This window comes from Thermobia domestica, chromosome 10 (genome assembly GCF_964235325.1).
Source record: "Thermobia domestica chromosome 10, izTheDome1.hap1.1, whole genome shotgun sequence".
NCBI lineage: Eukaryota > Metazoa > Arthropoda > Insecta > Zygentoma > Lepismatidae > Thermobia > Thermobia domestica.
The window spans coordinates 171892589-171920142 of record NC_137463.1 but is presented as its reverse complement, the minus strand read 5'-3'; the positions used below and the strand labels follow the sequence as shown (position 1 = coordinate 171920142).

At 35.8% G+C, this 27554-nt stretch overlaps 1 protein-coding gene across 1 annotated transcript; it reads left to right on the top strand.

The window, feature by feature from the left end:
- Window positions 1–696: 696 nt before the first annotated feature.
- Window positions 697–26617, top strand: LOC145662109 (methyl farnesoate epoxidase-like). The gene is made up of 3 exons (XM_081727443.1): window positions 697–810; window positions 12391–12529; window positions 26126–26617. The coding sequence occupies exons 1-3, from the start codon at window positions 697–699 to the stop codon at window positions 26305–26307; spliced, it is 435 nt and encodes a 144-aa protein (XP_081583569.1). The 3' UTR covers window positions 26308–26617.
- The last annotated feature ends 937 nt before the right edge of the window (window positions 26618–27554 follow it).

Sequence of the window (27554 nt, the reverse complement as noted above, 5' to 3'; positions counted from 1 at the left end):
ATGTTGTACTTGAACTACATTTTAGATGATAAATTAGGCCAAAAGCCAACCATGTGGAAATACATATTGGTTAGATATATTTTTGACATTTTTACAAATACTCGTAGAAGAGGACAACGTGGACAATCCAAATTTACAAAAGTATATACCGAAGCTCTTGAGAACAAGTTTGATGTTTTACAATTTTCAAATTAAAGTAAGGGAATCTCCGAACCTCTTAGCATGAATTTTTGAACACTTTATCATTAGTTCTCTTTGATTTAAATATATATTCTAAGAGAAGGAGAATTTAAGCTTTGAACAAAAAAAACTTTAAAAAAAAACTTTAAAATGCTTTTCTTGAAAGTAGTACGTTCGTGAAACTAGTTGTTCTTCATCTCACTTTGATTGAAATACGCTCCCTAACGAGCAGGACAGAGATTCAAACGTATATTTCAAATATTTTTCAATAATCTACTTTTACCGTGAAATCAACGAATATTTCAGCTAGTTACTTCCTTCAAATCTTCTAATTACGATGGAACATTTTTCGGTTTTATTTTAGGTTTCAAATGTGACATTTTACTTGAAATTCGAGGAAGATAAGGTAGTAAACGTTGGTAAACTGAACTTTAAATTATAACCAATTATTGTATTTCTAAAGTAACTCTTGTAGATCGTAAATATATTAATATAGTATTTTTGTATTGTTCCAGAATGCGTTATACCGTTGCGGTGATACATGAAGTGCAAAGGTTATTGTCTGTTTTACCTGTCCTTCCACGAAAAGCTATTGAGGATTTTGAGATAATGGGATATTCAATTCCTAAGGTAATATTAAAACATATCCTCTATATAATTAATGTCTGCATTTTAATGCATAATGTGTTTCACATTCATTCAAACGTTATCTTCATTAGTGACCAGATGGTCAGAATTTAAAAGTAGTGTTTATAAAGAATACGTATTTCGACTTAAAACAAATTTAAATGCGGGGTGTTGTAAAATGTACTATTACATATAATACTAGTTTCGATTAACTTCAGTTAATGCTAATTGAGTGTCTTAATATAATTGTAAACTAGTAGGAAAAAGTTTGCACTTATAAAATGTACTGTCAGTTTGTATTCTGGTCAAAATCGAACATATGTTGTATAATGGAATAAATTTATCTGTATATTGGGAAGGTGGTTTAGCATTCAAACAAAACATTTTAGTTTCATTTCTATAACAGCGCTACTGCATTAAAACTAATACTACTTTTAGTAAAATATTTTAGGTACCCAACGTGCTATTTGTTATTAAGTATGAGGGATAGATGTACTAACATTTTAGTCAATTGAGACTCCAAGTTTAATTTCGTCTTACACTGTACTTAGATCTTATAAACTGATTGTAGCTTCATTTAGAACAGAAATTAAAACAGTACATTGTGCGAGATAGAACAGAACGCACAGAAAAACCGTTAGCTCCCTCGTTGCTAAGCGGTTAGCGTATGCACTTTTTGCATGCTAAATTCGGGTTGTTTCGCAGTGAGAGCTTATGTGGTTCGGATCCTACGTTAAGCTGTAAGTGTACGTCTTAAATAGCCTTGTTGCTGATAGGTAAGCAAAACTTCAAATCAAATTTAAGAAACGCTTATTAGACATACTGTGACTTATAAACAAATATTTGTATTGGACATCTGTAATGCTATCGTGGAATATTCTTCTCTCGTTTTTAGAATGTTTTCCTTTTCTCATTCATAGATTCAACTATTTTATGTTAATAAAACAGAAAAACGTATTATGAATACCGTTTACAAAGACCATATGAAGAGATTACTGCATCTGATGCATTTGAAAATATGTTGCACTCTTCTGCACTTCAAATTAAGAAACGAATAGAAATGGACGATAATAATGAAAGAAATAGTGAAAGGACAGAATGTTCTCATGCCACAAGTATTCGAACTCTTTACAGACAGACCTTGCGATCCTCGGTGTAGTACCTTAAACCACTCGACTATAGGACTAAGTAAGATTAACTGATATTGAGTGATTACTAGAAAGAGGTATATCGGACGGTGTTCAGGTATCTGTCTTTAAAGATTTCGTATCATGCTGTGGTGAAGTGGTATTGTGATACACTACTTTATTCAAGACCATACATTTCCATTCAAAATGAAAATCTGACTATACGTTATTGTAGACGACATAAAAGATGCGACATATTTATGATGTTCACCATACTTGTCCCATCTTGTCTAACAGAAGATCTTTATACACCTTAATGCTGTATGATTACTTAACTTTCAACTTCATACTATACTCTGGCAAAAGAATATGAATTGTGTGAGTTACTCTTTGAGCTTTCCTAGTACATGTTAAAAACTTCAAGAAAAAATATTCAGCACTTAATTTTAAAATGCTGATTTTACAAAAAAAAATCATATAATTAATTTCTATAGAGAGACTTAATAGCGAAAAATCTACAAATGGATAATTTTGATGGTACCAATTCGATATTTTGAGTTAATTTAATTTTACATAAGTATTCAAATAGTGTTAAAATACAGACGGTTGAAAATAATAACTTTCAATACATGACTATAAAAGACGTAAGTAGATAGCCTTAGGGATTTTACCAGAATGCAAAATTTTCACTGTGTACGTAGTATTTATTCATATTTTGTCTGTAGACTTACAGTACTTTCCTAGAGTCAAATAATTTACTTCCGAATGATAACTTCTGCTCAAAAAGAAGATACAGTGACAAGAATGAAAACAGCAATCCTAATTTGGGAACACCAAGAAACTTGAGTCGAGTAACTTCACCGACATGTGAAGACTTATGTTACTTTCAGTCTCTCAAGTGTAGTGTTTCAGAAAGAGGAAAGTGTTTCGGATATTACTAATATAAAAGCAACCCAAATTAAAGAAATTTGAAAAGATCTTCGTGACAGTAATATCTCATCAAAAATACATGTAAATAAATCGTACATTCCAAGTGAAGTACAGAAACATAAAAAGAAAAACATTAAAAACAAGAAGACAAGAATTTTGAAAATTCTGTTAATGTCTCCTAAAATAAAGGGGAAGATCGTCTTTGATATTCGTATTTACGATTTGATGGAGTGCACTTATGAAATTAGTAGGAAGTTCCCAACAACTGAGTACGATTTTCTTATTGACAAAATATAGATATGATTATAGCAGGCGTAGATAGTGTACTACAAAAAGATAGAAAAAGAAAATTGTAAGAGGATTCTAGAAAAAAGAAAAGTGACAGTAATATTGTCATTCAACCCTGTAACTTGGCGAGGCGTATGTTCACCTATTATGTCTCTATCTTGTCAATCTGAAATAAAATTGGAAGTTCTGCCTTTGCACCTAAATTTACAGAACAGACATCGCCAGTGACTCAGAGTGAAACATGTAAAGAAGAAAGATCAAGTGGCGTATCTCAAATGCGGGTTATGTTGCCTGCATTTGCAAATTCATACTTCTCAACAAGAATGTCTTCTACAGATGCAGCTGAAATTGCAAATTCTAAATTATAAGACATGGGTATGGCTTATTACTAAAGAACATATGAGAAAAGTGATTAACAAGAAGAATGGAAAGGGAGAGAAAGATACAATGTGAACTTCGTATTTAAGAATTTGGTAAAATTGGTAACATAAAAGTTCTCTATTGTGATGAAGAAGGTATAGAAGTAGAGGTATTAAACAAATAAAGTTTAGTAGAAACTTTCACAGACATTACGTTGGGTAATATGTAATTCTTCTTGAAGAACCACATTAGAAATGCATTCGCTATTTACATCACCTTTAAACACATTCATCCATAATGAATCAAGTACTATTGACTATTTAAAAATATTGAAATCAAATTCAAAACCAAAGAATATACTGCTGGTGGCTATTTTGAGACTGTGGTGAAACGTGAACGAAAAATATGCTATTCCGTTAATAGGAGAGGAGATAGGGAAACAAGTGGAGTTGCATGCCAACGAGCTTCCTCTCCGTTACTTGAGCACAATTTAGATGGGCAGACATCAGGGCCTAATATTTTTCAGGTAATATCGATATTCAGGTTGAGTCATGTGACAAAATGCCGATAGTCATTTTAAATGAATTGAGTCCCATTACAAAATGCTGCTTACAGACAAACTAGACCTCAGTAGGGATCAGCAATATTTGAATGGAGATATATCGAACTGTTGAAAGTTGAGATACTGGGTCAGCCCTCTCGAATAAGGACCCTGGAAAGCTCCTCAAAGTGATTAATGGTGGGCAGCACTGGCGTCTCTGGCATGTAAAATTTGGGAGGAACATCAAAGAAAGCGATTTAGATGGTACTACCTAGCCCAACCTGTTTATGAACTTCGATTCCATTTGTTACCTTTCTGCTTACCTTCATATGCCTCTCTAAGGTATATCAAGAACTCGATTACAATCGTTTCACAGCTAGTATAGGAAAATTAGTTCGAAGTGCGGAAAAATAGTATAACAAGCTGAAAATTGGTGGATGTGTTCTTTGGATACCGCTGATTAACATACTCAAAATCCCAAAAAATCCCACCTGGGCAACATGCCACCATCTTGGAAAATGGCCACCATTGAATTTTTTTTTTACTTAGGTTCCTTTTGAAGGCCATAACATAGGGCACAAGAGAGATATTGATGTGCGGTTTGCGCGAGGTTATCGCAGACACTCCAGACTATTTACTGAAAACAACATTTAAACCTTTAATTGGAAATCTACGTAAACAAAGTATATAAAAATTACAACTGCGAAAATTTTTCGATACATATTTTCAATACAACTCGATTTTCGCTCTTTTACGTCCGTTTTATCAAAAAAAGTAATGAAGCAAATGTTGTAGAGCACACAAAACTACACAAGAATATATCCTAGTTTTGTCCAAAAACTCAAGTCTGAATGGTTTAATAGAGCGCGCAGTAAACGCGGCACCATGTGTAGTGCAGTATTTTTTTCCTCCGGTTGTTATGTGCCTTTTTCATTTATATGAAAAGCAATCAAAATATTTGCACTTGAAAGTACAACACTATATTTTCACAAATTATAAGTTCGTTCGTTTCTTACGTATGATAAAACCAAGTATGTGAGTATATTTACCGGTATTTTCCCAAATATGGAAAAGAAAATTTGATAAAGCTAGGTTCTTTGGTAGTGCATACCTGGCAACGCGTAAACTTGGCAAGAGCGTTAACACATGTTAGCGTTGTTGTATCTACAACGGTTCGAAGTTTTTGTTTGTAACTCTGTCTTTATATGCAGTTTCGACAGCGTTAAAAAAAAACAAAACTTGAATAGTGAACAGTGTTTGGTGGGATCAGTGGTTTTGGCTTGAAAATGAGTACCAAACTGTGCTAATTTTCGTGTTGAATAGGGTTTACAATGGATATGATGGAGAGTGTTGTATGTATGATATGTAAAGACCCGATATCCTGAAATGAGGCTGTGATCGTGACTAGAGGGTTAGAAACTATTCGCTCCATAAGCTTAATTCGAGGAGATGACTTGCATAAGAGTTTAGTGGACAAAGAAAAAGTGACAGTGCATAATAAATGTAGGAAAGACTACACACGTCGAATTAAGGAAGTTACAGATAAGGGACAAGATTTTAGCATAAACCTACGTAAAAGTGTCGATGCGTTTGATTTCAAGGCACACTGCTTGCTGTGTGGAAAACCAACCCAGTTTGCCGAATCGAGAAAACATCCCGAACCTTTTCCCGCAGTTAGTTGTGTTACTACATTGCCATTTAAAGAAACTATCATTGCACTGGCAAAAAGAAGAAATGACGAATGGGGAAGCGAAGTTCTTCTACGGGTCTGCTCTGTCATTGACCTTGTTGCAGTTGAAGCTAAGTATCACCGAAAATGTTTTTCTACGTTTGCAGCGAAAAATCAAAATCTTCCATCTGTGGGTTATCACAGCAGGGGGCCTGAGTTGGAAAAGGATACAGCGTTTGCAAAACTGTGTGAATTCATGGAAAATGATGATCAGTGCCAATATCGTTTAGCCGATCTTCATCGGGTAATGAGTGAGTTGTCTCCTGGTGTAGAACTGTACAGTGAAAGGCGCCTTAAAGAAAGACTGCAGCAACATTTTGGCCCAAGAGTAATTTTCACACACATCAAAGGCAAATCGGGTATCATTTAGAAGTGTAGTGAGCCGTGTACTAACGGACGAATGGTTTAAAAAAGTGGAAATCAATCTTTCGAATGAAAAGAATTGAATAGTACAAATGGCAGCAGAGATTATCAAAGAAAATATTTGTTCTGTTGTATACACGACTGATACATATTCATCAGCTGAAGACATTCGAAAAGGGGGTGCTGACATGGTTCCAGAAAATTTAAAACTTTTTTGGAAACAGTAACAAAGAAGAAACATTACTGCAAATCACAAACAACACTGACCATAGCCCATGCAATGCATGCCAAGATCATTCGTGTCACCAATTCAATTGAGTGTATCAGTTTATTTGCATAGAAGGTTTCGGTGCCGCTCAATTATCGACCTTTTCCATGCCATGGGATTGTGTTCATCTTACAGTGAAGCGATTAAGTATGAATCTTCAGTAACGGAACATGCCCCGACATTAATAGAGTACAGAGCTTTCGTTCAGTATGTGTTCGATAACATAGATCACAACGTTAGCAGTGTTGACGGATATGGTAATTTTCATGTAATGGGTGGAATCGTCTGTGCAACGCCAGCTTCTTTCGTGAAAGTTGAAAATGAGGTTCTTCGTCCAGCGTCAGTGCCTTCTTCCAACACTATCGGGAGGTTTGTTTACACAAAGATCAGGACGTATAACAAGCACTACAAAAGTGGACTCAAGCATTTTTCTATGGAGGAAGTTAGCATACTTAACATTAAGCCACAGAATTCTGAATTCGCTAGAAATATCGACTTGTTATGGATGTCTGGACTAAGTTGTAAAGTGTCAAATTTTGTAGGATGGAGCGGATTCATGGAAACAATAATGCAATCCGAGGAGTGTGTGGAAATATCTGATGTACTACCACTTCCAATAGTGAACCTCGAACCCAGTAACATGTCGACTGTATACTCCTGTTTGGAGTTTGCATCGGAGCAGTGCAAGAAACAAAATCAGTCATCATGTATCGTAACATTTCACCAGCCACTTTACGTTAAAGCTATGGATTCCATTTGTTAATGTCGTTCATGGGTGCCGTTGGAAAAATTATGGAAGGCAGTGGTTTACAAGAGCTTTGGCAGCAACTATTTGCGAAAAACTCTGTAGTACATATGTTGACAGGACATTCTTACACTAGAGCACTACCAGCTCACTTCTTAACTCAAAATGCTCTCTGCTTATTGCTTGTGACCAAAATCATTAACGATGAAGTGCTGTGTGAAGAAAGACTGAAAGAATTTAAAGAACATTATGAACTTTTATTCCAGGGGAAGAAGAAAGTAGATGATGTTCTACGCACCGATGTAGTGAGACAGCTTATTTCATCGATTAAAACAGCTTTAGAAGTAGAAGCTCTGAAAAGCAGGACAGGCAAACTATGGGTCCAGTACTTTGAGCAGGTAGAAATCATGCGTAATTTTGTTAGAGCAGAACGCACATGGGATTGGGCACTGCACTTATTCAGCGTACAAAAATTGCTTCCCTATTTGCGTGCTGTGACCATATTAATTATACGAAATCTGCTCACATGTATTTGCAGCAGATGACAAAGCTGAAATCATATTTGTCATCTTCCGACTATGAAGAATTCGTGAAGAAGGGATTTTCCACTGTACGACGGAAATCGAAATTCTGGAGCGGAGTTTGGTCAGACTTGACCATTGAGCAGGTTTTGAAAAAGAATATAAAGACGACCGGAGGTTTAACTCGTGGTCGTGATATATCCGACCCTGTTCTCGCACGCTGGATACATTCTATGCCGGCAGCAATGAAGGTACTGGATGCTTTGGAAGATTTCGCAGGTGTAGCTATCGCAATATCACAACAGCATGTAGAACTTGGACAAGCCTGCCAAAAATATTTGCAATGTTCGCAATGAAATATTCGCAATGTGGTTACGAACGCATTCTCCTTTTGAGAAACCTCCCGATCTTCTAGTTTCTTTGCACAGTGGTGTTATAGCAGACGAAACAGTGAACAGTGATTCAGCTTACGAGCAGGGAATTAAGACCTTAAAGGAGCTTGATGGGAAATCTTTTGCGGACATCAAGCTTCAACGGAAGGACAAGGTAGTCACTCTTGCAGCAATGACGAATGCCATGGTTGTTCAGGGTGAATTGATTCCTGTGAATCCTAACCAGCTGTTCCATCGAATGGCATGCGTTGTTCGAAGTGAAGAGGAACTGGAAAGTTGTATGAACTACGAACTGGCATCGATGCTACCAGCACTCTTCGACGCAACTATGCTTAGGAAAGGCACAAAGTCAACTTTAAGAAGTGTTATGGAGAAAATACGCCCCCCATCTGAAACCTTTCCTGAAACTTCAAGCTTTGTTCTAGACGGAGGAGATTTACTGCATCGAGTTCACTGGCCAAGACCAGGGACTTTCAGTGATGTATGTCAGAGCTATGTTTCGTTCATCAAAGCAAATTACAAAGAACAGGTTACGATAGTTTTTGATGGTTATACGGAATATACAACAAAAGCCTCAGAGCGCATGCGATGAAGATCACAACTTTCGTCTTCAGAAGTGCTGGTAGAGCTGCAAACTGAAGCAATTACTTCACAGCATCAATTTTTAGGAAATGAGGCGAACTAGGCAAGCTTCATAGCGCTTCTAGGATCACAATTAAAAGAAAATGGAATTACTGTGATCAACGCTTCGGGTGATGCTGACCGTCTCATAGTAGTTACTGCTATCGAACGGGGAAAAATTGAGGAAACCCTGTCGTTGTGGGCACAGACACCGACTTGCTAGTACTTTTTACGGCACTTGCACCAACAAATAATAACATTCGGTTGCTTATACCGGGCTCGAAGTCGCTCCCCCGAAAATTGTTCGAATCTACGAAATTGCAGCTGGCCCTGGATGACATGTATAATCATATGCTTTTCCTTCACGCAATATCTGGCTGTGACACCACATCGGCACCTTTCAAAAGAGGACAAATACTCGCCTTTAAGACACTGGAAGCATCTCCAAACCCTCGCAAGAAAGTGGACATTTTTAATAAGGAGAATGCAGCAGTTGATGAGATCGTGACGGCTGGTGAAGAATTTCTTGTCGCTATGTACGGTGGAAAAATTTCCGATGGGCTTAACAAAACTCGATATAAGTGCTACGTCAGGACTGTTGCTAAACAGAAAATAGGTGCAACATTCGATTTAGCAACCCTTCCTTCAACATCAGCAGCAGCGAAGCAACATTGCTTAAGAGTGTATCATCAGGTTCAGAAATGGCGTGGTGTGTCCCTTCCTCCAGTCGAATGGGGCTGGAAGAAAAACAGTAATGGTGAGTTAATACCTGTCCCTTGCACTCAACCTCCACCTCCAGATATGCTGATGAACCTTGTAAGCTGCTATTGCCACGTAGTGTGTGAAAAATATTGTGGTTGTCGGAAAGATGGACTTCGATGCTCACCATTTTGCAGCAACTGTGCAATTGAGGGATGTACAAATCAAGAGGATACTGCAGATTCAATGATCTATGAAGAAGAATATGAAGACCTGACCGATAACGAAATGCCGAACCTGATATCAACCGCAATCAAGCGACGTGGATGCTCTAAATCCGTAGGTTCCTTCAAAAGAAAATGCTCGAAGTAAAATATTTGGAAGTATTGCCCATCTGGAAGTTGTTTTGTTACATTCTTGTGCAGCAACTAACTAAGGCTAAGCAAGTGACACTGCGTTTACTGCGCGCTCTATTAAACCATTCAGACTTGAGTTTTTGGACAAAACTAGGATATATTCTTGTGTAGTTTTGTGTGCTCTACAACATTTGCTTCATTACTTTTTTTGATAAAACGGACGTAAAAGAGCGAAAATCGAGTTGTATTGAAAATATGTATCGAAAAATTTTCGCAGTTGTAATTTTTATATACTTTGTTTACATAGATTTCCAATTAAAGGTTTAAATGTTGTTTTCAGTGAATAGTCTGGAGTGTCTGCGATAACCTCGCGCAAACCGCACATCAATATCTCTCTTGTGTCCGATGTTATGCCCTTCAAAAGGAACCTAAGTAAAAAAAATTCACTGGCGGCCATTTTCCAAGATGGTGGCATGTTGTCCAGGTGGGATTTTTTGGGATTTTGAGTATGTTAATCAGCGGTATCCAAAGAACACATCCACCAATTTTCAGCTTGTTATACTATTTTTCCCCACTTTGCCCAGTTTGGGCCTAATTTTCCTATATTAAGCCTGAATATTAAATTCCAAATAAATATAAGGCCTATGTTTAGCAGAAGGGGTCCACCTCTTTTTTTTTAAGTTACAATTTTGTTAATTTCTGTTTACGTTAGGTTAGTTTAGGTTAGGTTAGGTAAGTTTAGGTTAGGTTGGTTTAGTTTATGTTAGTGTAGGGTTCAGCATAATTTTCCAAAAATGATACAATTTCACTTATTTCTACTAATATTAGGTTAGTTTAGGTTAGTTCAGATTAGCTTAGTTTAGTTTAAGATAGATTAGGTTAGATTTTGTTACGTTATGTTAAGTCTAAGTACTTGCATCATCCATTTCTTCTGTATTTTTTTTACGTGCTTCTGGACCCCTTCTGCTAAACATCCTCCAAATATAAAAATTATTATTTATATGATATTCTGTCGTTAGTAAAGAAATTCAATTAGAATAAAATATTAAATAATTTGTACTTCAAAATATTGGGGGAGACCCGTCCCCCTCGTCCCCCCGCCACAGACGCCCGTGATGGACAGTATGATCTTGCGACTATATATCAGCTTACTAGAATCTACTGAGAACCTATTAATCTTGTACACTTCTTTATGTGAGTGTGAATTCCAATCAGATAAGAAATAAAATGAAAACTACAGGGGGAAAAGAAGACAAGTAAGCTTTTTTTAAATGACTTTACACAACTGCCCTGTTTTCCACTGACTTACCTACTTCTTCCGCTGTAGGCGAAATCTTCAGCATTAAATTTCTTAGTGAATAACCTTCTTCTTCCTTTCTTCCTACTGTGGGATTTTAGTTCAAGCAAACAACACCTTTTAGGCTACATAATTCTGCTGTTAACTTTCGCCCGACCATTTCTTGACTTATTTCCTTTTTCCCCTGTGGTCTTCAAATGTAATTTTAATTTCAAAACGGTGCTTTTTATGAACAACAAATCATGAAAAAGTCAAGAAAGACGTAAAATATAACTGTTTCGAACGGTGCTTTGTATGTGCAGCAAACCATGCAAGAATGAAGATATCTAAGACACGATTTGAAGCTGTAGTTGATCCACTCATTCAGAATAACTCCTACTACGTCCATCCTTGCGATGGTGACTGATGTTCAACCGTATATTAGAGACTTGGGAATTACTTGTAGGAGATTCCTGAGTGCTGGAAATCCGGAAATCGCGGAGAGATGTATATGAAGATTTGAAATTCTTCTCTTGAATTTCGATTAAATAAACTACATATATATGGTAGGTTGGCAGTCATACAATTTGGCAGTCCCTCCTCTGTTAAGAAATGTCACGACTAAGGATTTAAAGCTCATATTCAGAGGAAAGTTACCGAGTAGTATGAAGATTCTGAAATTGTTAGATCACACACAAACATTGAAAGGTGTACTAAACTAGGGACAGAATATCAGAAATAGTTGGGAATCAGCAAATTGGTATAGTATCTTCCGGGCTGGAATTGATGAAATGAAGAAATTGAAAAAGTTTGTATCAAAGAAGAATTTCCTTGCTAAATCGGACTGCTAACATTAAAGATATGCCTAATGGTTCGGTGGTTGGACTTAGCGCGGATGGCACTTGGCAAACAGCCAGCTGCTCATGGTGACTTCTGGATTATTTCTATTTATATAAATAGGTTTGACTAGAATCGAAGGTTGTAGTGTCAAGGTTTTGAAAACGTCAGTTGATCAAATGTCTTGATCCACAAAACGAAAACTTTAGTTTATTTCTTATGGGTATAACTCTTCCATTAACAAAAATATAACAGTAACATTTAAAAAAAAAGTTTTTCATGAGTGCTGAAAACTGGTGCCAGCTTCATTTTAAGATGTACTCCCAACTGAAGCAAATTTTGCACATATTTACTTCATATTTCAGTACACAACTTACGGCACAAAGATGTTTTCAATTTTGGAAAAGAATTTGAAAGTCTCATTTTAGACTCACATTGGTATGTAGTAATTTTTTTATAGATATTCATAAGGAATATGTTAAGGGAAGGTGAAATAATAATTAAAGCAAATAATTGATCTTAATATGTAGAATACCATGCTCTGGCTCAGCCTGTATTCAGTCTCCATGGACAAAGAGCATTGGAAAGATCCTGAAATCTTTAGACCAGAAAGGTTCCTCAATGGTGGAGAGTCAGTTCATCAAGAATGGATAACTTTCTATGGTGGAGGTTTGTTACGTTTAGTATGCTTTAATGAACATAAAATAAACTAGAATAAAACAACAATCATTAGAATTTCAAACCAAAATAAAAGTTAGGAAAAATAATTGATAAATTTGAACTAAACGTGTTTTCAGCAGTTTAGTATTATTTACCCTCCCAGTATAAGACTGTAGTAACTTTAAAATGACAATTTTTCATGTAAGGTGATTCAAATCTTCGTATCTAAAGAAAGTTGTCATGTTTTCTGTTATGTTAATTAGGGTGTTGTGTTGGCTTTCAGAAGTACTAATTGTTGCAGAGTAATTATAATTATCTTAAATGCATAATAATTACAATTATTAGACATCGAAAAGTAGTATCTATTTAAAACGCATTTTCAATTACGACAGTGTTTTATCCTGGGAGTTCGTGTTATATAGAAAATAAGTCTACTTGTTTAAATTTGGCTTTATTCGTTCTGTTTTCATTAAAAGATCAAATTAACTAAATTTCCAAATTAACTGGAAACAGAACAACATTTGTACACTGGGCACAGTAAATATTCTTGAACAACGGCTGATCATTTAATTTCAGGATCGTATTTACGTAAGTATGTGCTATCTCCTCCAGAAGAGATTATTGCACATGTAGTAGCAAACTACGTATAGTACATAACGGGGCAAGTATGGGCAGGTGATATTTTACAAGAAACAGGGGGCGTGTTTCCTATACATTTATGCCAAAATTTGTGCACGGAATGCAGAGAAGTGTTTGTAGTGCACATGAAAGTTTTGTGATACTAACATATTGCAATCATAGGCAATAATTATTTTACTATCAACTCCGTCCCCGACCCTGCAGAGATACGCAGGGATTGGAATGTGTTATATATCGCTGGAAAGATCCCACCAAGTGCACTTTAGATCTGTAACATCTCGCTTGAATGACACTTATACGATACGTTGCGATTATTTGAAGATACCTTCTGAGATCCGAATAATGACACTAAAAAGTGCGCGTTGGAGTGTAGAACATCGTTATGCTTTCATAAATGTCTTTCCGGCATCACATTATGCCGTGTATTCTTGTGAGCCATATGTATGACAAGTGTCCACTGTCGTGCGTAGGGATGGCGCCGACACCGAGACTAGTCTTGATCTCGCCTCGACTTCAAGACCGAGACCGAGATGTGCTGTTCCAAATTGAGACGAGGCCAAGACCGAGACGGAGCCTAGGCTCGTCTCGATACCATACCTACTCATGAGGGCTTTCCGGAAACTCATTCGCCCCACCTGAATTAGTCTGAAGGTCAGTGATGGTCAAATAATTTCCGCGGCAGTGAGTGAGAATATAATCTTGCGGTCTTTGTGAGCGTGAGGGTGTAAGAGGACGAGGCCAAGTGGTTATCATGAAGGTTATGGGGAGTGTGGGTCAAATGGTTTGCCTGAAGGTGAGCGTGAATAAGGGCCATGTAATCTTCCTGAGGGAGAGGGCCAAGCGGTCTTTATGAGGATGAAGGTGAAGGTCAAGTAGTCTTCACGAGGGTGAGGGTTAAGCTTGCGCATGAGAGTGAGGGTGTCCTTGTGAGGAAAGACACCTCTGCTAGTTGCTGTAATTGCAAAAGAGAAAAGGAAAGTACATGAAACGTTTCTTGTAAACAAAGACAAGCCAATCTTGCAATTTGCTCCCTTCAGATCATACAAGGGTGGCCCAAAAGAAAGTATGCTATAGAGTACCGTACTGATCAATTCATTGCATTTTATATAATTTCTTATTGTTATCCATTAGGAAGACTTAGTTTCTTTATTATTTCTTCTTAATGTGTTTGTACTCATATCTTAAGCTCGCAACAGCCGAAACAAAAAAAAAAAAACTTATAAGCCAGAATGTTATACTTGATCAATGCAGGGGTATATACCTACTTTTGGGCCACCCTGTATATTGGAAGGAGGCTCAATAACCCCGTTTCATTTTGTGTACCAAAAGCGTACACTTCTGTTATTGTAAATTGGTATGATGAGTAGAGAACATAACATTGGGTAGAGTAGCATACATATAATATGAATGCATTGATAACGCTGTACTACATTGTTGAAATATAATTTTAAGAGTAGTTGTAGAGGCAGTGGCAGTAACAGCGATAGGAAAGTGAATCTATTTGTCATTTGCAGAGCAACTATTATTTGTGCAGTCACACCTTGGGAACGAGTGTTTTCAAGGTCTTACGTTACTATTACAATACTCGAGACTTTGAGTGTTAAATTGTACAATCATATTTTTCATTTGGATAATCTACCAGAGTGTTGGAAATACAAACAGCAAGACGTGTTTCACCGTGTATATAGAATATTTGTTTAACATATTATAGTTTGTACACATTACTATGATGTAAATATCTGTACGAGTTCTGTCGTGCTTACATATTAATTGCAGCTTTCGTACATAATTTCCTGCAGAAGTAGATTTTTGCAGGGCACTGTCCTGTATTTGCTATATTTTCATTCCATTCTGTTCATGTGTAAAATTACAGGTTCACGATTTGTTATTTGAAATGAAAATTAGGACATTGAAAGTGTTTCAGCTTTTAAATGAGAAGAAAGTCCACTTTTTAAGGAAGTCCATCTCGGAAATAGATACAATTAGTAGAGAGTAGTCTCTATGGTCAATTTGATGGACAACGAGGATCAATACGATTACGAAATGATTGATGAAATACAATGTGATGATGCTTTCGATACTGACGATATTGATACTGTCATGGATGCTTCAGAACAATCGCAGGCTTCTGCAATTTGGACTGTGCACAGCGTGTCGTACAGGCACAGAAGAACCACCCACTATAGTCGTTCTCTACCATCAGAGCACGGTTTACGAAAATAAAAAGTCGCACATATTTACGTAGATGACATAACTATGTTGAACAACACGGAATACAGATTGGCAAATATTTGTTGGTGATCAAATGTTGTTTGCAACGGTTCATTCTAACACGGGAGCGAGGGATTTTAATTCACGAACAAACGATTCGACGGTGGGTCCTTTATCAGGCCAATCGTATTGTCATAAAGGGATTTAAAGCTTCACATATTTGGATTCAAACAGTTAAGAAACGGTTTCGTTTGCCATTCAGAAGAATCTGTGTTTTCATTTCTACAAAGAAGTCTCTCGAAACAGAAGACACCGTCGATGAGGGCATCGAATTTCATCTCGAATTTGTGGATACCATCTACGAAAACTTTGGTACAGATCAGATTTTGAATACCGACCAATCCGGGTTTAATTATACATTACTATCGAACCACACATTATCGCATACAGGTGAGAAAGTAACATCAGCTTTAGTTCCCAAGTTAAATACTCGCACGCATTCGTACACTATACAACCTGTTCTATCTAAGGATGGCCATTTGTTGTCTGCAATGTTTGTTTGGTTGCAAAAGGTTGGGGTCAGTTTCCTCCAACCATAATACTTTCCAATTACCAGAATCTTGTCATTCCATGCTCGCAGTTCGGGAAGTTAAATAAGGATCTTTTAGGTGATTTCTTCCGTAATGTCCTCAAACCTAACGTAGAGAGGTTTCTAGCAAAGAAGATTGTTCCTATTGCCGATGCCTAGAGTGCTCAAATGTCAGAAACACTACCAAGATGACAGAGTTCTGATTACCGGTACATTAAAGATCCTTGCACCAGATTCCACTGCTTTCATGCAACGACTGGATATGTTTCGGTTCCATCAGTGGAAAGATTTTCTGAACCGGTTCACCAAACATGACTTCCTTACAGGAAACGAAGCACTTGCACAGGTGCGAAAATGTCTTGAAAATTCAAAGCCTCATGTTGAATCAATTTCAGTCGACACTTTATCAAACCTTGTTTAGGTACGCCTGCTGCAAAGCGAGTTTTGATGTTCCATAGGTTCCATTACAAGGTGCCAAGGTCATTAATTTTTCTTTCCACGAGACCAGTTGCCATAACTGCAAACAGAAAGAATCCTGTATTGCATGTTCTTATGTATTTTGTCGTAAAAGCTTGTGCCCTACCTGCTTCTTTGAAACCTACCTTTATCATTAGTCATTGTATGGACAACTCCAAAAGTGCATTATCACCTACAATTCTCCCTTTCCTGCAATGGTAGGCAACCCGAAAAGCATTGCCTTTGGGTTATTGAGAATTAGAAAGGCGTTGGCACCAACCTCAATTTTGAGATAAATATAGCAGTGTAGCTAACTGTAAATGAGAGAAAAAATAAATTGTTAAGAATGGCGCCTTTTTTATCATGAGGGCAATAGATGACATAAAAATTTACAAAATGTTCTTACTTAAGAAGTTCAAACAAGACGAATGGTAAGAAATAGATAACAGAGGAGATCAGTTTCTCTTTTTTTTTTCAAAAATAATCTCGTAAAAAAGTATTACTTGATGGAAAGGCTTAATATAGAAGCTTTACAGCACAAAAATAAACACCAGGGGGCGCGGTGGCTCAGTGGTAGAATTTTCACATCCGGTGCTTGGGGTTCCTGGTTCGATCCCCCCTCGCGCCGTGTGGACTTTGTGGTGAACAAACACTATGATCGTGGGTTTTCTCGGGGTTATCCAGTTTCCTCCCACTTTCTTCATTCCACCATTTCACTCATTTCTCATAATCACAGTATCCCTTAGCATAACCTGCATAACCGTGGGACGTAAATCTCAAAGATGTAATTGTATTTCAGCACAAATAAAAACATCAACACTAAATGGAAAGAGCGACAAATACAGAATAAGGGACAATAGTGTCGTAGCAAACTAGGGACCCTTACATGCAAGATAAACAGATGGAACCCTAGTTGTAAACCCAATTGTTATATTATTATTATTATTATTATTATTATTATTATTATTATTATTATTATTATTATTATTATTATTATTATTATTAGTAGTAGTAGTAGTAGTAGTAGTAGTAGTAGTAGTAGTAGTAGTAGTAGTAAAAACTCTTTTCCTTTTCAAAATCTCTGATCCTGGCTAAGAGCATGTGTGAACTTTTTGTCAATGAGCTGTTCCAAAAACCAAAAGAGATGGTAGAGGAATAAAAACACTTCTTAACATAAATTCTAGGTCGAACTTCTAAGTATTTGCTTTTGGCAGGTGCCTTTAATTTGTTTTTTCTGGAACAGAAAAATTCTGGCGGCTAAGAAGTTACAGTATATAATATTGTAAATATGCAAGTGGGTTTATTTACGTTGCAATTTGTGATCATTAGAAGACATTATTGTAAAAATTAAGTTTTATTTCTTCACCCATAGCAAGTCTTAGGGACCTCCTATACCTTGTTCCTCGAATGTCGATATCGAAAATTTATTATGTTAATATATCGATGTCGATATATTCGCGATATCGAATGTTGATGCATATCAATATAAATATCAATGATATCGATATATCGACATATCGTACAAGCCTAACTCCAAGAAATGATGTAATAATAATAATAATAATAATAATAATAATAATAATAATAATAATAATAATAATAATAATAATAATAATAATAATAATACGAATATATAGAGGATGTTTGAAACAATCATTAAGTCACCTTCAATGTGAATGCGAAACTTAGTGGTCAAATAAAATACTCAACTTCCAATAGAACTGTAGATCTCCGAGACACATCTAGCATAATGTCAAACGTTTATCACATGCTTTGTTTCCACGTGGTTCGGTTGCAAATTTGGCAGTGTTCATTGGACATATTGATCCGACATACATTCTAATAAACCCAATATCTAGCGTAGGTCATACCTTCAATTCCAGACTACTAATGCGAACTTAACAAAAAGAAAGAAAGAAAGAAAGAAAGAATAGAAATGAAAAAGAAAGAAAGAGAAAGTGAATGAATGCTACTTTACTGCTAAATTTCTATTAGAAACACCTAATATTAAAATTCCAAACTGTATCATAATTGAAAGTTAGAAATGCTTAAAAGAAAAATTGGATTTTCCTTATAGATGTAGCAGACCTTGCATGTTTTAAATTTCAAATGTGAATAAAACTCATTGACTTATAGGGTGGAAACAAATTTTGTGTCAAACTAATAGAAATAAAATGATGTTTTCAAATAACCAAAGAGGAGGGCCACTATCTAGCCATCTCCGAAGATTTATTTGTTCCGAACGATTTCATCTATTGCTGATAGAACGTTGCAATTTGCACAGTTAGAGCCATTATTTTATGTGAAAAATACTATATTGCCCGGTGGGGAGTCGGACCGAGAATTTCTACGTGAAAGTGTATGATAACCACTACTCCAACGATTGCTCTACCTGAACTTTGCTTAGCAAGTGGTGTGGTGTTTGTTTCTGAGAACGATAACACAAAAAGTGCTGCAGATCAATGAAATGTTTCGAATGTCCTTGTAATTTAATTGCTCTTTCCCAATCAACATTCGTAAATCATCTCTATCATGATACAAATGTTTGCTTCCACATTCATAAGGGTTGCTCCTCCAATATGACAAGTCGATTCTTCACGATCACTTTGTTATAAGAAACAACTAGGGCGTGAATAGGTCTCGAACCTAGGTTGAATAAGTTTACTGCTTACATGTCTGCTACGTTACCAATATATAATCATGCCACATGAAACTGAAATCCAAATATTACTAATTTCAGCTTCGGAACGAACCGGCTTCTACTTGTAAGGTTATTTACACCAAAATGTATCGTGCCGGACGCATTTTGGCCGATCTCAAATGTTTCAGTATTCGTGTGCTATCCTGTATTATTTTCGCCCGCTACTCTAGCCAGCTGTTTTAAGTTGGTCATGTAAAGTCTATAGAAAAAAATGTGCAAGTCTTTAATTTTCCTATTTGATGTCGAGAAGAGAACCCATCCAACCCCTGCGGGGCTTCTAACCCGTTCCTACTACTACTATTACTATTACTGTTTTTAATTTAAATACTTCCACTACTACTTTTTCTATGGATCCGTATAATAAAACTGCAAGCTTGTTTTAATGGAAAAAAGTGTTATGACGATTTAAAAAAAACGGTAAATTCCTTTTTGTAGTATTATTTTCAATCTTATTTTAATGAAAATAGTGTTATAAAAAATAAAAAAATATAAAAATAACATCTTCCGGGTTTGAAGACATGCCAAAAACAATTTTCATTACTATCACCTTGCGCTAGCACGGTCTGCTACGAGGGCCGACAGCATTAAGCGTTTATTTTCTGCTATATTTAGATAATAACATTTGATATCTTATTTGCATTGGCCAATAAGATCAGATTATAAATGAAAGGTATGGGATCCGCAAATATGCGTGCCGGAGATAAGTTCTTGACCAGGTAATGGCGACTGCTTGGGAGCCAAATGCAGAGTATAAGAATTAAATCTCTCATATATGTAGTTTGGTGTGGAGAAGAAACTAAATTGTGAACGAAAGGTTTAAGAACAACTCAAGTTATTAATATAAACTATGGCAAAGATTATTGACTTCTAGCATTATAAAGAAATACGAAAGACGTTTTGAAACGAAGAAAAATAACATTATAAGCGGAGGGAAGTATACCTAACGTAAACACAGTAAAGACGAAGCGTTCATCCCGTAGTGAACATGGTTCAGTGGTCAAGGCGTCTTGCCAGTAATCTCGAGAATCTCGGTTCGGATCCATGTCAAGGAGTAATTTTTTCCTAAGTATTTTTGGTGGTGATTGTATGGTGATTACACGTTTTATTATCTTCAGATATTTGAATACTCAGATGTTTCAATACTTGCAGTATCAAATCTTCAGGAATAATAATAATTTAATAATAATTATTACTATCTCGTAGAAGATTAATAGTTAGGAGCTTATTATCGCTCAGTTCACACCGTCATAAGCAGAAGCCTGATGTTGGCAAGAATATTTCGATTTTGTTTAATGTTGCCAGCGAGAAGAGGAATTTCTCGTCTTGTCTCTAAAGCAAAACAAGGAAAATCGAGACGACAATTAACATTTTACATTCGAGAGGGGCCAAGGCTAACTCAAATTATCATCTCGATTTTAGATGAGAATCGAGACGAGATGGAAAGTATCGTAAACATTTCTCGTCTTATCTCGATTCTCGAAATAGTGTATGTCCATTCTTTAAGTAACAAAAGCTCTGTAGACTGAATCTTAAACTTTATTTTATTACTTCGTATTAAGGAGCTCATCGAATTATGGTCTATGTTGTTATTCTTGTAGTAAAGCTTTTATAATTAACTTTGCATATTCTAAAAGTTATTTTATTATATGCCTTACTGTTCAGTGATATTTAGTTATTTCCCTTGAAACGTACAGTAGAACGCTTTCTACATGAAACTTGAGTGAACGGTTAGATTTAAATTTGGGTAGGTGCAGAGGTGTATCTTGGAGGCACGGACCTCCCTCTCCGAAATCCCTACTTTTTTTTGTAAGTTTTGCCTAATTTTAGGTCGACGTTAAAAAATTTAATACCATTATTATTATTATTATTATTATTATTATTATTATTATTATTATTATTATTATTATTATTATTCTCCCTTTCCGGTACCCGGCTCTTTGGGCTATTTCTTAGACTTTCAGTCAAGCAGCTACTGCATCATCACTATTTATCCTATTATCATGGTTCATACCTCATTCTCTTCAGAATGGAGCTGGCGTTCAAATGGTGCCACTTTCATGCTAATACCGTATACCAGAAGCGGGAAAAATGATGCCAAAGGGAAATTTTCGAAGGAAAATTTTTTTCTCGCACTTTGTGCCCCTCTGGAGGGCCCTGTGTGAACGCAGCCATCAAAAAAATCTGATAAATAGTACTTGGCATACTGAATGTGTGTGCCAAATTTTAAGCTTCTATCTTGAATACTAAGGGCGGGAGAAATTTTAACAGGAATTTCCACCATGCCCCAAATTACCGTAAAACATCATGATCTCAGGTAAAAAATTTCCTGAAACATCCCTAATTACCCTAGGATCATGTTTCGCCCATCATTCTCTTCAGCTTAGAACTGCCTTTAAGGCGGTATGACTCACGTGTCTCCGTCATGTATCTAAGGCGGGAAAATCCCGAAAAAAAGGGGAAAATCCCGAAAAATCCCTTTTTTCAACTTTTAGCCCCTCTGGACCCCCCTGTTTTAACGCAGAGATCTGAAAAAATCTGATAAATACTAGTGGGTTGGCTGAATGTTTATGCACAATTCCAATTTTCCAGGTGCAAAAGTAAGCCCGCCAAAAAAATATATATCGACAATGTCCCATATTCCCGTATACAGAGGGATATTTTTAAACATTCCCTGATACATCGCTAATTATCCTAGGATCATGGTTTGCACATCATTCTCTTCAGAATAGAACTTCCTTTCAGGCCGTACCATTCACTTATCTCCATCGTGTATTTAAGGCGGGAAAATCGTGAAGAAAGGAATTTTTGGTAAAAATATCCCTTTTTTCAAATTTTTGCCCTTCTGGATCCCTCCTGTTTTAACGCAGAAATCTGAGAAAAATCTGGCAAATACTACTCAGTGGACTGAATGTTTGTGCAAAATTTCAATCTTCTACGTTCAAAAATAAGCCCGCCAAAAATAATGAACATACACCGGCCCCGCAATATTAAAAGAAAATATATATTTTAGAATTATGACGTCATCACCTCCTATGTCTCGACGCAGGAAGGTGTGAAACCATACGTAAGGTCTTCTACAATGTCTCTGGACTTGAAAAACAAAAAAACGGACGAAAAAGCTCAAATAGGAGAGTTATAACGCAATGTACCATGAAACACCCCGTATGGTACAAATTGTACCATGGGATCACCAAAGGGTTAACGACTGTTACGAAATACTCGAAGACACACCACGTGCTCGAAGGAAAACACACATGTACCAAATGAAGATCTTCAGGCAGCAATTGAGGCAAATAGTGGCCAGACATATGAGGAACTGGGACTACGATGCAGTGTCACTGTAGAAACCATTTGAGAGCACTTCCATCAACTTGGGAAGCACTAAAGCTGGTTCGATGGTCTCACATGATTTGACTTTGGGTCAGAAGGCAACGCGAGTAGATACCAGTGTTTTTTGCTGTCTCATCTGAGGAAGGCTCCATTTCTGGATAGGGTGTTGACGTATAATGAGAAGTGGGTCCTGTACGAAGCTCCACGGCGCTGTCATCATTGGTTCATATCCCATGAACCGGTTCCAAAACAAGAAAGTCCTCCTGTATGTTTCGTAGACTGCTCGCGGCAACGTGTATCGGGAACTGCTACCAGGTGGTCGGAACATCAATGCAACTATGTGCTATTAGCAGTCGAGCCGTGTTTAAGAAAAACTCAAAACTCTGGAGCAGGCACTTCTGAATTGCAAGGGGTCCTCCTGTTAGAGAACAACGCTAACCCCCACGTGGCTAGGATGTCCCGGGACATAACTCTGCGCCTTGATGGGAAATACTATTGCATCCGCCATACTGCCCAGACATTGCACGGTACGATTATCGGTGTATGTTGTCTATCCCGGTTCTGTGTATCGGTCTATCCCTGCTCTGTTCCTTGAACAATCACCTTAGAGGACGCCAGTTCAAAAACCTAATATAATTGCAAAATGCACTTGATACCTGCTTTTCTTCACGGCCCACTAAGTTGTAGCGTTATGGAATCCCTGGCCTTCCAGAAATTTGGGAGATGATCTTTGAAGCTGGTGGGGCTAGTTTTGATCTTCCAGGTACGTCTTAAGTGAGATATCCATTTTCGAAGGTGATGGGTGGAAAAGCGACAGAACTTTCTTGGTTACCTTTATAGAAGAACTCTGTAACTGTTAATAACCAAATGTGAAGAAGAGCATAATTTTATTTTAAATGTATGCAAATAATAGACCGAACATATAGTATACAATTGAATTTAGGCCATTGATTTTATGGAGAATTATTTTCTGTTTTCTTTCAAATGAACCAGACTTTTAATGGTTTTATTGAGGTTATTTTTATTCAAATATATATAAATGTCCCGTACCTTAAGAATATTAAATTTTAATATAGAACAAATTCATTATAATCAAAGATAAGTGATATTAAATTTATAATACAGCTATATTGATAATTTTGAATAAACAAAGGACTTTTAAATAGACTTGAGGAAGAAATCAGTCAAATTAAATAATTAAATTTCCAGTTCATTAAAAAGAGAGAGAGACAATGAAAAAATCCCATGTCAATCAATGAGCTGAAAGCTAAAGCTGGCACACAACACTCTTAAGCAAATTGCAAAAGAATGACATTTCATATTTTGAAACTGCAAATACATAATAAACTGAAATACGTTTAATCAAATCCCTTATCACTGAAGTTAGAAGTTAAAGTAATCAGTAAAATATACATTGACTAATAAATAATTTTTGCAGAATTTTAATTTTTCGTTGCTTGTTTGATTGCACGATAGTTGGAATAAACATACATTATTGTATTTTGATGAGGTACTTTATCGCATTCATAAATATAACATAAATATAACATTTTTAAATATACTTTTATGAAAAAGTACAATAATTGGTTTCATTATATTTCCAGTTATTAGATATAGATAGGTTAAAGTTACAGTAGTGTAAGTCACTTAAAGAAAAAAAAGGACTCTGATTTGGATCGGTCAATTTGTTAGCAGAAAACGTGGAATAAATTAGGTTCATTCAAACACCATCAGGTTGTAGTGGAAGTTCTAGAGATAAATGAAACACCTATTTTGTTTATCAGCAATGTGGTATAAGCAAGATTGATACTGCTGTCTTTGAAAAAGTCACTTTCAACACTGTACCTTTATCCCATCTATATATTGCACTTGCTTGCTTTAAACAGATTATGTTGGTGCTATTTTTATGTTTGTACACATTAAGGTAATCTACCAGGTGCTCTTTCGTTTGGATAAAATTATTTTTTGATATTTAAAATACGATAGATATAAATAATATTTTGTAAACAGATATAGTATACGTAAACCGTAACGTAGTATTCAGCAAAAATGTTACACTTAGAGTGAAAAAAAAAGAAAGAAAGAAAGAAAGCAAGTAAGCTTCCGAACTAACTTTATTGCTTAAAGAATTTGTGTTTTGTTACTGTGCACGTATAAGGAATCACATCAATCATAGCTTAAATTAGTAACTTTGTATCTGATTTTTAAAGCGGTATATTAAATGTACCGTGTTATGTAAAAATGAACTAAGCGCCAAACTTTCAAAATCCACGTAAATGCAACGATTGGTTCCCGTCAAGCATTAGAACGTTTTGCACAATCGAAAAGAGAGGAAAACCAACACCTTTCCAAAAAAAAAATGAAACATAATTTCACTTTTGATTACGGCTACATTAACGCTGGACATCAACCTTTATACGTAATTTTCTTAAAAGTATGAAAGTGGTGCTTAGTTCGTTTTCGCAGGACACGGTACAAATATAAGCCACGTTTTTAGGTGGCCGTATGGAAGTAGTTTTACTAGCAGAATGTCTGTTCTATTCAAAAGAAAACTAAGATTAATGGGAAACATTTTAAATATATAGCGTCTACACATTTATGTGGTTTCAAAATACTTGTTAATGCATCTTCAGTTTCACTAAAATTTCATAACATCTCAGTCCAGTTTTCCACTTTAGAGGTCATACTATATCCGTACCTCTATCTTATTGACATTGCAGGGTGCAAGAAAATATTTGATCAAAATTTCAAGTTTCTATGCCTAATACTTCCAAAAATTGCAGGATGGAAACAACGTAAAGCCCATTTCTTGCCTTTAGAGATCAAATATCGCTAAATGCACTTTTGTCTTTAAGCCGGGGTACATGGTGAATATTTCTAAAAAAAATTCAAAATTAAGCGCCTACTAATTTGGAATATCTGTAGAACAAAAGATTATAAATTTTCAAACAACTTTTTTGCGCCGTTAAGAATCACATCTTTCCAGGACAATATTTACAGAAGTTCTGAGCAAATTAATATCATTTTGTCACTGGTAATTTTTGGGAAAATTTTATATAAATGACCAGCCAAAACAATGAGAAACTAGCTTCATTGTAATTCAATGAATACCCTCTTGGTCGATTATTGCAAATTGTGTATAATTGATAATCAAAAGTAATACGATATAGAAAGAAAAGCTTGATAAAACTGATATCTTTGTTCAAGAAATAATTCTAAATATCGAGGAAATGCAAAATAGATTACCTTCCCATAAAATTTATAAATGTAACTTATTTGACTTTTACACTCACCAAATCAAATAAATTAGTAGAAGTATCGTAAATTAGGCTTTCTTCCTTTGAAGATGTACGTTATTCGAGATGCATAAAACCTTTGTATTGATGAAACTCATATGGTCAGATGTGGAACTTCGTAGTTAATTTAATATGACTTATTATTACTTGCATCATTACAGTTTAGCTTCTTTTCAACAGCGAAAGCATCATTATGAAATTAAAGTCTATTATGATCTAGAATTGTATACTACGTTGATATTGAGAATTGATTAAATATTCAAAAAAGTGCAAATGATTAATTTGTTTTTTCAGTGTCTAATTACAAATTCTACAATTAGATTTTACATTAAAGTGAAATAATACTAAATATGTAATATGTAATTTTTATCCTTTGCTTGCAGGTCGAAGACGATGTCTGGGGGAAAAAGTAGCGAAAATGATCCTTTTCTTAATGACAACGGTGATATTTTCGAGGTTTACATTTAGCAACCCGCCAAACGAACCATTGCCTTCAACAGAACCGATTGATGGGGCAGCCATGAGACCTAAACCATTCCGTGCTGTTGTTCAGCAAAGGAGTTAGAAACATCACAAAGAAAAAATTAATAGAATACTCATTCGAAAATAATTATTAGTAATAAAAAACACAAATCGCACGATGTTCACTATGTATCGTTACCCATTTGACAAAAGACTTAAAAACTTCAAAAAGAATCTCTCCCTAAAAGCCGAACTGCAACAGATGTATCACAGATTTGAATTGTGAAACCAAGACAGCTTTACCATTTAAATCTATCTAGATATTCACATGTGGTAATCAAAAATATAAGTTTAAGTTTTGATATTACAATGGTATTTTGTTGTTTTATATGTAGCTATATGTATTACTTCGTTCATTGTTACCTACAAATAAAATACTTTAAATAAAGATTACTACCCTATGAAGTATTGTAGTACCATATAAAATAATCATACTATTTTTATATTCATTAGAGGGGAAGGTGGGAATATGGAACACTTTTTTGCTTTGCACTGCCTTTTGACAAGTTTCTGAGTCTGAGTGTTTTCACATATAGAAGAGCGAAATTTAGTTATTGATACTTGTATTACAAACGTATATGCAGAACTGTGGATTCATTTAGGAAATATAAAATCATAAAACAATCTTTCCAAAACTTACGCCTTGAAAAATGGGGTGGTAATATGAAATAGGTGACAGTTCAAAATAAAATCCAACTGAGGGATTAATTGTGGGATTATTAAACTGAGGGAATGATGGATTAATAAAGTTATATAATCCTATATACGCAGTGTACTACAACACAGAGTGTGCAGAAACGAATAGTGAATTACAAACTAGAACCCTGTTTAGGTGTACTTTAGACCTAAATTTGGACATGAAGATATGAATTTTGCATATCATTCTGAACCGAAATATGTCACTGTCTGCGAATGCTAAAGGATTGTAAGAACAAATCTCACACTTAGTTCAGTCAATAAAGATTTCTGTGTAGGATCTAATTAGTAACAAGCTGGATTTTTCAGGAACGTTAGACCACAAATAAGGAGTATTTTCTGAAATATCCCTACCCCTCCCTTTCTATACATGCGAGCTTCTTGATTTCTATTACCTAGATGAATCTCTTTTTATTGGTGCATTCCTCAATGACTGTTTTGTTTTCATATGGTGTTATAGTTGACAACCTACCCGAACTGGCAGGTCTTGGATGCGCCAATTACTACAACGAAACCTCTGAAGAGATTGAAGCACATCATTTTGATTCATTGTACACATTCAACAGCTTACTGTGAACCGATCTTCCCGAGTTA

What these genes read in the sequence shown, in the direction of transcription:
- LOC145662109 (XM_081727443.1), top strand. Translation starts at nt 697, where the DNA reads ATGCGTTATACCGTTGCGGTGATACATGAAGTGCAAAGGTTATTGTCT. An exon ending in TGGGATATTCAATTCCTAAG is followed by an intron (nt 811 to 12,390) that starts GTAATATTAAAA and finishes CTTAATATGTAG; the next exon opens with AATACCATGCTCTGGCTCAG. An exon ending in GATAACTTTCTATGGTGGAG is followed by an intron (nt 12,530 to 26,125) that starts GTTTGTTACGTT and finishes CTTTGCTTGCAG; the next exon opens with GTCGAAGACGATGTCTGGGG.